At 40.5% G+C, this 11,775-nt stretch overlaps 1 protein-coding gene across 1 annotated transcript; it reads right to left on the minus strand.

Moving 5' to 3' along the window:
• On the minus strand, nt 1,838–3,812 carry LOC109840515 (tetraspanin-8-like). Its single transcript, XM_020409183.1, has 2 exons — nt 3,159–3,812; nt 1,838–2,439 (listed from the first exon to the last, which is right to left on the minus strand). Exons 1-2 carry the CDS (start codon nt 3,666–3,668, stop codon nt 2,125–2,127), a joined length of 825 nt encoding a protein of 274 aa, XP_020264772.1. The 5' UTR covers nt 3,669–3,812; the 3' UTR covers nt 1,838–2,124.

Raw genomic sequence — 11,775 nt, forward strand, 5'->3', positions numbered from 1 at the left:
GGTCTACAAATTGAACGATCAAACCTTTAAATAGTTAGGGTCGTCTCAAATTCTCATTTTGGTCAAATCTTTAAATAGTTAGGACTACAGCCAAAATCTCCTCTTGATTCCTTCAATGAACGAGAGGTTCATAAAGTGAACAATCAAACCTTTAAATAGTTAGGACCACAGCCAAAATCCCCTCTCGATTCATTCCATAAACGAGAGGTCCATAAATTGAACGATCAAACTTTTAAACAGTTAGGATCGCTCAAACCCCTCATTTGATCAAACCTTCCTACAGTTAGGGTCACCTCAAATTCCCATCTTGGTCAAACCTTCCTACAGTTAGGACCAAAACCGCAATTCACTCTCGATAAACGAGAAACTCATCTTTAGTTCGGTAATCAAACCTTCTGACAGTTAGGATTACCTGAATCTTTTCGATTCTCGGAGTGGAGATCACACTCTTAATTTCACTTTCTCGGATTCTTGAAGTGGAGATCCCACTTTGAGTTTCCTTTGCAACTGGAGATAGAATATAAAATTCTTTCTCTTAGCTTTGGCAGATAGAATATAAAATTCTTCCTCTTCCGCATCAGGTTTGTCTTTATCCTAAAAGAAGACCTGAAGATAGAATATAAAATTCTTCCTCTCTAGCATTAGGTTCGTCTTTACCCCAAGAGAAGACACCACCTTTTCAACTCCTATAATCCGTGCCTTACACGCACAGGGAATTTTATCCTGAATCCTAAGAAGGGGGTAAGTCAATGCCTAACACGCGTTACCGGTTAGTCTTTCACCAATTAAAAAAGATACCAGAATTTGAGTCTGGGAAATTTTATCCCGAAGCCTAAGTAGGGATAAGTCAGCACCTAACACGCGTTGTCGGTTAGTCTTTTGTCGTAAAAAGGACAAAAGCCCACATATTCGACATTGTGGCAGGTTGTTATTCATAACACCATAATCCGTGCCTTACACATACGAGGAATTTTATCCCAAATCCTAAGAAGGGATAAGTCAACGCCTAATACGCATTGCTAGTTTAGTCTTGCACCGATTGAAGAAGACACCAGAATCCAAGTCTGGGAACTTTTATCCCAAAGCCTAAATAGGGATAAGTCAGCGCTTAACACACGTTACCGGGTAGTCTATTCCCGTAAGAAAGATAAAGTCTACGTATTCAATATCGTAGCACTAAGAGAGTTAACTCTCTTAGCACAACGTCACATACAGAACAGACTTAAACAATCTGCATGCAAGCTCGATTAAAATGGTAGTCGGTAAAGGCTCATCAAACCCGTTGAAGGCTGAAGGTTTGCCAAAAATCTTAAAGTCTACCCCTAACACACGTCGCTGTTTAGTCTTTTCACGTGAGAAAGATGAAATCTACGTATTCAATATCGTAGCACTAAATGAGTTAACTCTTTTAGCACAACGTTACGTGCGGAACAGAATTAAACAATTCGCACGCTAGCCCGACTCAAACAGTAGTCGGTAAAGGCTCATCAAACCCGTTGATGATTGAGGGTTTGCCAAAAATCCTAAAATTTTGTGCATATCATGTCTTTCCTTTCTCTACGTATTTTAAGCTTCATTTTATTACTATATTTCATCTATTTGTTCTCTGTCTTTTCTTAAAATGGATAGAAACATATGATAGATAGAAATATTATCAAATATAGATTCTTAAGGAAAGTCAATGGAATAAGTAAAGCAACAACATATTAGCACAAAACGTAAAGTTTCAAGTAATTATTCATGCACATTGTACACCCAACCACGATATGGATTCTTCACTATACACCCAACCACGATATGGATTCTTCACTATAAAAAAGTAATGGAGAGACCACTATTTTGATCATAACCGTTAATTTATTTAGTAGATATCTTAATTTATTCTAAATCTAGTTCTCATCATACTCTCTCAAATTGCACTCATTCCTAATTTACATTCAAAGACAAATTACAACTACATACTAAACAAATCAATGACTATGATAAAAATAGTGATCTCTTGATCACTAGATTTAGAGAGGATCCAAATCCACCCAACAAGCAATTACACCACCAAACGAGCTAGAGGATAAGACAGCACAAGCAAAACCGCCAAAGACGAGCCAAAACCTCCAAACTGAGAATCTAAACGAATCCTTTCAATTTGGGAAGAGCATTATCCTCCCTGTTGTTCTTGAGAGCACAGCAACCAATGGCATAGACGACGATGAGGATGGCGATGAAGACAATGTTGACGACGGCGGAGATTTTCCAGTACATGCTGGCGTTGGCGATAACTCCGGCCTTGCAAGAGTTGCAGTCGTAGCACAAGGTGGTGTTGTTGTTGCTCCAAGTCTTGCAGTCTGGGTTGTGGGAGGTGAAGCCTCCCTTTGGTTCGGTCCACACTGTTGGTTTTTGGTAGACGAGCCCGCACTCTGCTGGGGGTTTGCAGCATCCAGACTGCAAAGATCAAAGAATCAAGATAGGCTCCCACTTCTTTAGAGGTAGAAGCCGTTGGGAAACTCAATGGCAACGAGGCTGGTATAATATCTGATCGCTCCTTTTTTTAAATTTAAATATAGATTTCTAAGGACCAAATTTCTGGTAATTTGATGAGTATTTATATACCCTTCTGTTAGGAAAAAGAGGTTTTTCGACAATATTGTAAATATTTTTATGGGTAAATTTTAGAAACACCGTTAAATTTGGGCATTCCTCAGATAAACCCTCCAAACATTCAAAATGTCTCAAACCCCACGCCACCCGACCCCCAAAACCTTCTGTGGTTCCTAGACACCATGAAAGTTGAAGGGTTTTCTGCGAAGCCCAAAACTCAAGAGGGGTTTTGTAACTTTTTAGATGTTAAGGGGACGGGGGTTTATCTAAGCAACGCCCAAACCTAAAAGGGGGTGTTTTGTTAAATTTACCCTTTACGTAATTAAATTCCCTTCCTTCTAATGATGGAAGCTGCTTCGTTTAATCTAAACATGATTAGCATAAGTTTTTTCAGTTTTCATACTTCTAATTAAACTACTCCTTTTCATTAGACACGATTGGCAGAAATTCAATTATGCATATTTAAACATTGAATATGGTTTACTAAAATTAGTAGAAAAATAACATTTTGAAACCAGGACATGAAATCTTACAGGACAGAGATGAGAGCCAAAGTATATTACCTCAATCGGCGACAAATGACTCTTAAAAAACTGGCTGTAAGTCTCATTCCCACTCTCCTCCAACTTCTTACAAACCCCGTTATCAACCACACAGCTCCTCGTCCTCCTCCAATTATCCTCATCCTCCATCGCATCCCTGAACCAGCGGGAATAGTCATCAAGATGATACTCCCTATACCCTCTCCCCCTCATCGTCTCCCCTCCGCTACTCCCCTTCGCGGTCACCGTGAAATCAAACACTATGAAACAAACATGAAGAAGGATAACAAGAAACATGGTTATAAGATAGAACCACATGAGCCAGGTGACCCTGAAGCACGCCCCGATGAAACCGGCCAGGGAGACGAGGAGGAGGAAGGCGGAGACGGCGATTGCTCGGCCGTTCATGAGCTTGTCGCAGTCGGAGCTGGAGTGGGTGCTGAGCCAGATGGCGGCGGCGAAGATGGGGAGGGAGAGGAGGAAGGTTATGAGGTTTAAGCAGCCTATGCAGCTGTTGCTTATGCGGACCATGGTCGGTATTTGGTTGGGGGTAGAGAGGGTAGTAGTGAGTGGCAAGTGTTAGAGTCGATTTGGGGCTTTATAGGGAATTTGGATACCATCCAAATCCCTCTCTACAGAGAAAATCACAGAGTGGAGGTCGGTTTTAAAGTTGATTGATTGAATTGACACGATAGTCTATCTGATTAAAGTGATAAATGTGGTCATGATTATTGGATATTTTGTTGAAAAAAAAAAGATAATTTTGACTTCATGAATAGTCTCACATGGAATAGTGTTATGAATACAATTAAGACAAATTTTGAAAAACGATATTTTCTCAAATTTAATAGGCAAAACCGACCGTCTAACAAAATATTTGGGAAAATCGATCTTTTTTTGCACGGGACTGCTAGTCCCGTGCAAAAAAGGTCGATTTTCCAAATCAACTCACTCGTTGCTGGTGGCGCGACGGCTTGGGGTGGTGGATCCGAGCTGAGGTGGAGCTCAGAGAGGCGCGGTGAAGGGGGAGGCAGGGTTGATGGCGTGCGGAGCTGGTGCTGGTGGTGCTGAGGAGGAGACGAGGGAGAGGGCTAGAGGAGGTTGGGCGGTGCGGAGGGGCTCATGGCGGAGCTCGGGGGCGATTGAGAAGGTGAGGCCGTCGGAGGAGGTGGCGACGGCGAAGCGGAGGGGAGAGCTCAGGGCGGCGGCGTGGGGGAGAGGGCGGAGGCCGTTGAGGGGAGTGAGATCGCGGCGGCCGTAGAAGGAGGAGGAGGCGGCCGCGGATCTGAGGGGAGGCTGTCGGGTGTAGGCTGGGCACGGTTTAAAAAAAGGTGGATGCGCGATGGGTCTGGGCGGCCGGCGGATTGGATCTGAGGGAAGGCGTTGGGTGAGGCGGTTCTTGAGGGGGGACGTGTGAGAAAATGGACCTTTTTTTGCACGGGACTAGCAGTCCCGTGCAAAAAAAGGTCGATTTTCCCAAATATTTTGTTAGACGGTCTGTTTTGCCTATTAAATTTGAGAAAAGGTCGTTTTTCAAAATTTGTCCATACAATTAGTGCATAACGGCTATACATTATGGGGAACGTTACGAACGTTACCGTATTAATTGTAAGAATTTTAATGACTTTCTCAACCCTATATATACACCCATTATTCACATTCGAAAAATAGAGAAACAATTCTCTCTTCTTCCTTTTCTTTCCTCTGCATAATATTTTCGTTCATATGTTGGTGTTATTTTTGGGTAACTGTTCTTCGTCTGAGCTAAAGCTCTGTTCTCTCGTCCGAGTACAGAGGCCGGCCGCTTCCGGAGGTTTTTACCGCTAGGGGAGAGAGGATCATCTGCGCCAGGACGATAGACGGGTCCTCAATCTTCTAGGGCAGTGTTTGCACGACTGCTCCCGATCAGGCCAAACTTTCTTATTATTTTATTTCAGATTTATTTTACATGCTATAATTTTATTTGAAGTTTTTTCTAACAATCTAGAAGATTGATTATTTTATAGCTATTGTTTTTAATCCGAAATTATTATTAAAAATAATTATTACTGTTCATTAAAGTTACTATTCACCATTTTAATTTCTGTTAACAACGTTACTGTTTTAAAAAAAAACCGTTTCGGTTACTGCTCATTTTATATTAAAACCGTCACGTTCATCTTAAAAAAACAGTTTTGGTTATTGTTCATTTTAAAAATTTATGTTTACTGTTTACATAGAACATTGTTCATCAGAGAATTATTTTCCTTGTTCATAAAAATGCAATTACTGTTTATTCTAGGAAAATACGGTTTCTGTAACTATTTTCCTGCTTTATTTTAATTATTGTAATTAATTATAATTAATTAATGACATTGTAGCAATTAAGTATTCAAGATAGTTACTGCAGCAAATTACAATGCCCTTTATAAATAGTAAAAAGTGTAAGTACTGTTCAAATACAAACCACTATTCACAAGTACTGTTCACGCATTTACTATTCATAGTTACTGACACTGTTTTACAGTTACTGTTTACGTATTTATTGTTAACAGTCACTATTCACATATACTGTTAATGAACTAGAAATCTTTAAGTAAACCGGTTCTAGTTTTCTTAGATTAGTTGGTGTCTAAGGCAAGATTTAGGGGTTGCGTAACGTGCTCCGCAAAGAACAAGGTACTTAATTGATCTTTGATCTCCCTTTAGTACTATCTTTACCTGGCTAAACTACCCGGGTAAAACTTTAATCTTTTTACTTTATGAGTTTTTGGTTAGGAGCTGATCTAGTTAAGTTTCTAGTCTAGTTGTATTGGCAAAAACCTTTCATTTATAGCTTTTGTTTTACAATCATATGCAATATTATTAATTTATTACAAATCATTTGATATGAGTTTTCCATATAAATAGGGCTTATACGTCATATGCTTATGTGATTGTATTTATTTGATAATTGTTATAATTCCATATGAAACATTTTATTCAAGCATGAATAAGAGGACTAGAATTATGAGAATAATTCATATGCATAAATTTAAATTTGGAAAGTCTCTTTTGTAGGCAATCAATTTAAATTTGGAAGGTCTCTTTTGTAGGCAATCCATTTAAATTTGGAAGGTCTCTTTTGTAGGCAACCAATTTAAATTTGAAAGGTCTCATTTGTAGGCAACAAATTTGCAACCTCTTATAATACGAGAATTTAAAATTTATTCATATGAAGTATGAAATATACTTTAAGATATGAAATCATATTATAAGGTTCTCTTGAATGCTTTGCATGTAACTATCAGTAATTTCATTCATGTATGTGCATATGCATGCATATAAAGATATAACTGCAGTTTGTTTTTGTTCCACATTAGTTTGAAATATTCAGATATTAAGGGTAAATTCTAACCCTATGCAGTTACATCTTCAGACATAGACTACGATCATTTATGATCATAGACCATGATCTTTTATGCTAACATGTTTTGATGTCCTGTCATTTTAATAGTGGCTAGAAAGATTAATTTTTATAGCTCTTTATTTGACTACATATATAATGTTTTCTCTTAAAATTTCAGGAAATGATTAAAGTTGATATAAATATCCTCTGACAACTAGTATGCTTAGTTATAGGAGATGTGATGAATTAATGTCCTAGAAAATTAAATCAAGAGGTATGTCTTATAAGTTCTATCTATATGATAAATAAAAGTTATATTAAAATTAGTCAATCAAATAATTAAATTTTTCTTAGGTTCCCTTATCCTTATAAGTTGTTTCAAATCAATCCCTCATCTTGCTACTTGTACTCTTGCCTGGAAAGTGTTGATGTCCGTGAACATACAGCCAATTGGGGTGGTTGAACCGTCGAGGGGTTGAATCGTCAGAGGAGGGGAGGCTGCTTCCTACTTCGACTTTATGTTTGGTTTTTAGAGCTTAGGACGGATGGTCGAATTACCTGCACACACAAGGATCGAGAGAGGACGAGGCTTGTTTCCCCCGTGGTACCTCCAATGATCAAGTCAGTGGATGAACTTGAGTGGGGTTAAAGAAGAATGTGTTTTGTAGTAAGTACTCTTTTTTTTTGGGTTTTTGGATTGCAAACCTGCCAACCTCCTTTCAGGACGAATAGGATATGTACTTATAGAGGATGCCATGGGCAGATTGGAAACTTCATGAGTGTATATTAAGATAGTAGTGAGGGGTGAGCTGGAAGCTAAGCCACCCTTCGCTCCATATGTGTTGACTTGTGAGCGACGAGAGTGTGACGCCCCTGGGTTCACACAAGGCTACAGTCCGAGGTGAAACCAGAAATGTCAAACCTGTCATGCACCACACCGTGCAATAACATGTTTCACCATCATAATTTCTATCTCTCTAGTGGAATCAACAACAGGTGTAGTACAAAGCAAGTAAAAGGTTATATAAGAATCAACTGATGAAATAATAGAGATCAAATTAATATTTCACCATCTAATATGTTGGAGTACAAATAAATGTCTGAAATAAATAAACTGGAGTTCTCATCAAGTCTCAAATACAAAATGTCTGACAAGAGAAAATAAGGCACACAGCCTTTACAACTTCTAGAATAAAACTCTCGAATGTCTAAACAGAAGTCTACAGTGGAGCTCAAAGAAAATATAACTAAAATAGATGGCTGAAGCTAAAGTGTATCGCCGTCAACCTGCGACTCTCCGGTCTCCTGGCTCGTTACCTGAAAAGGGGAGGGACAACGAGCATCAAATCGCTAGCGAGCAACATCACAACCAACCCCAAGGAATAGGGCTCGTTGTATGAAAATACAGTTAATACATAATAATATAAATCATTTACACAAACATATATGGGTTTTAGTACTTAGGGAAATACAACACGAGCATAGGTACGTCGAGCGAAATAATCCAAACAAGGAAACCCTCATGTATATACCTTGTATCTCAAATTGTAGATCCCTAAATATTAAACCCGAGGTTGGTCATAAGAAATAAATAAAGAAAAGAATACATACTCATCTCTACCAATAAAGTGTAAACATGACAAAACTACAATAGGTGTCATGCACAACCTGGGTAGCTATCATGTCCCAGCCTAATACAATATATCATGTACCCAACTTGATTACGTAACATGCTCAAGGTTTAGCAAAAGTCTAAAACATGATTAAAATGAATTATAGTCCAACACGAGGACTTTAATGGATTATAGTCCAGCACGAGGACTGCGTATAAGAAAGTATGCATGTCTTATACCCGTACATACCCTATTGTACTGACTTAAACTTGTGTCCGAAGAGTCATCTCACATATATAGGTGAAATCATATTCACTGCAAATAAATACTCAATAAACGAGGCACTCCTCAAGTCCAAACGTGGTAGATAGTACCCTTGAAATATGTAAACACTGTATACATACATATATGTATCTACATATATATACAGCAGATGATTTAAACAGAAGCACGAATGAAAACAGATAGAAAATACTGCGATAAGTCGACTCGTGCTCAATATGAGTCGACTCAGCAGAACACAAATAATAGCAGGAAAGGACTTCATGAGTCGACTCATGACAGTCATGGGTCGACTCATGACTTAAGGGTCGACTCGTATACTGACGAGTTAACTCAGCAGAAACAAAAAGACAACACAACTAGACTTCGTGAGTCGACTCATGACAGTCATGGGTCGACTCAACCTGTTGAGTCGACTCATGATGAGCCGTGGGTCGACTCACGGGCTGAACAAAGCATTTCTCCCAACTGTAACTTGTTCAACACGATTCACACTTCAAATTTTCTGATCTACACTTCTATAGCCATCGATTCTCGACTATAATACAGTGAGAAAACATATTTGTTATGAGAAACGATTTTCTTGTAGGTTAAATCTAACATTTTACTCCTATACATGAAAAAAAGCATTTAATCAAAATAAAACTCACATTCTTATTCTTTAAATAAAATTCCAGATCTAGGTTTTCATGAAAAACTTGTTAGTGGGGATTTAAAATCCGAAACACATGATCTCTAGCATTAACCCTAACAAAGATGTTGATTTATACTTGAAAATAAGTCTTAGGCTCAATAAAACTTATGGAAAACAGTTATAAACAATTAGAAACATGGGAGAAGGGTTGGGCAAGATGTTACTCGCCTCAAAAGTGATGATGAATAATCCCCTTTGCTGCAATCCACGAAAAACCGCTGAAAATCCCCAAAAATCGCCCAAGAAATCCCCAAAAACGAGCTAGGGTTTAGAGGGGGAGAAGAGGCTAGGGTTTCTCTAGGGTTTTCTGATGAACAAGAGTGTTTTCGGGTGGGGAGAAACATATATGAGTGGATAAAACCCGACCCGAAACCCAAACAACCCGACTCAGATAACTAGAAAAACACCGATGAGTCGACTCATGACAGTCGTGGGTCGACTCATGACTCATGGGTCGACTCATGATATAATGAATCGACTCAGCAGAGACTAAATAACAATAGGACTCGATTTCGTGAGTCGACTCATGACAGTCATGGGTCAACTCAACCTGTTGAGTCGACTCATGTGCTGCATATGATTGAAATCTAGCACACTCAACCTCATTACTGATGTACATATACATACTCAAAATCTATGGGGTCTTACAGAGAGGTCATCTCAGTGATATTGGGAACCAGGAGTCGACAGGGCCTGACGGCTTATGAGTGACGGGAGGTCATCTCAGTGATATGGAAAACCAGCAGTCAACAGGGCCTGACGACTTATGAGTGACGGGAGGCCATCTCAGTGATATTGGGAACCAACAGTCGACAAGGTTTGACGGCTTAGGATGGAGGTATAATGATGTTGAGAAATAATATTCGGAGATGCTCTTGGGAGGAGTGCTAGCTAGAGCTGGATAGCTACTTTTTGTACGAAGATGATCGACTGAGTCCGCCTCACGAGTCGACTTTGATGAATGATGCTGACTCGTCTAGGGGAGTGACGACTCGGCTGTTTTTAGGTTAACTCCAAGAAGTGTTAAATCCTTGGAGTGTTAAATCCTTGGAGTGCTGATTCTCATATCGACTGGCACCATCTTCTGAGTCGGTAGATTATGTGGGCTTGGTTGAGGGGTCGAGGTGACTTGGGTCGACCAATAATATCCGCCGAGCCGGTTCGTTTGATGGGTATAGGTTGTCGGCTAGCGAGACTGCCTATTTGTGGATAACAGGGGTCATCCTATAACAGTTAGCCCCTTTCGCTTGGATACGGCTGTAGCCAGATCCGAGGGAAAAAACAAGAGGTAAACAGAGACTGAGCAGGAGAACTATTTTTGTCAGAGGGATGGTAGTCTTTCCGGACGTTGGGGTGTCCGATGTCACAGGACGTCACTAAGGCTGTCTGGGTTGTTCTTTTTGTCAGATCGTGGGCTATTCTGGGAAAGGAGGCGAAACGTCATTCGGTAGGATTTCAAATTCTGAGGCCAGATCTAAACTGTGAAATGAGGTAGGCTTCATTAGCTCAGGTATATTGACAGTTGTAAAAAAGAATGCTATATCTCACCATTAGAGATCCTTATCCAATCAATTTGTTCTTCCTCCTTAACGCTGCTCAAACTTGATGTTTCCGCTAATCGCCCTCTCGTCTCTCCATGGATTTGCAAGCGGTTAATTGTTGGGAGTATTTGGAGATAATTCACTCCAAGGTGATATTGGCTCAATTGAAGACGATGTTCATGAAGTTTGACATTCCTGAGGGATATAAGCTGTCCATCCCGACGGGGTCAGAGGTCATTTATGACCATGGACCTGCGCGGCATCCCCTTTACTTGAACCACTTGGAGTGTGGCTTGAGGTTACCTTTGCCTCCATTCTTGAAGCAATTATTTGAGGATTTGGGGGTTTCGCTGGCACAAATGAAGCCGAACGCCATAGTCGTTGTTGTGGCTTTCATGGTTATATGTAATTGGTTGGCCATTAAACCTACACCGAATCTCTTTGCTCACTTTGTGGTTGTAAAAGGAAGTCAGAGAGAGCCCCATTATTACTTCCAAATGTCGGGAGCATTCAAGCTGATCATAGATCTCCCGGATTCTCATAAAGAATGGAAGGAAAAGTTCGTATGGGTGGCTGGGGATGACTTAGAGATGCGCTGCTCTGACTGGCCTGAGATTCGGAGGGATGCACTTGCCAAGAGGGCGTTGTCCCAGGAAGAGAGGGTCCATGTTGAATCGATCAAGAAGTTCATGGGCTCTCGTCGTTTTGAGGATCTTCTTGACAGGTCCGTTCTACGAATGACCGTGGTGTCGATCGTGCCGGCGACCCACCATGACATAGATAGGGCCCTTGCCCTCATCACTGGATCAGTGGGAACAACTGTAATGCCCACAGCTAGCCGATCCCCAGGAGGGACCTTCTGCTAGGCCAACGAAACGCCTCCGCACTAATGTTCCTCCTCCCGAGGCCTCGCCGATCGCCAAGGAGGGGGCATCCTCCCTTGCTCACAGAAGGAGAAGGGAAGTTGATGGGGTACTTCGACCGAGGGATGGAAGCAGGCGTCCGTAATTACGGAGTTGAAAGGTGACATAGCTCGGCAAAAGAGGGAGATCAATCGTCTTCAACAAGATGCCATTGATCGAGATCAGAAGCTAGCTATCCTGGCTGAGGAAGTTGACTCTGAGAAGGCCCTCAGAGTATC

This window comes from Asparagus officinalis, chromosome 5 (assembly GCF_001876935.1).
Source record: "Asparagus officinalis chromosome 5, Aspof.V1, whole genome shotgun sequence".
Lineage (NCBI taxonomy): Eukaryota > Viridiplantae > Streptophyta > Magnoliopsida > Asparagales > Asparagaceae > Asparagus > Asparagus officinalis.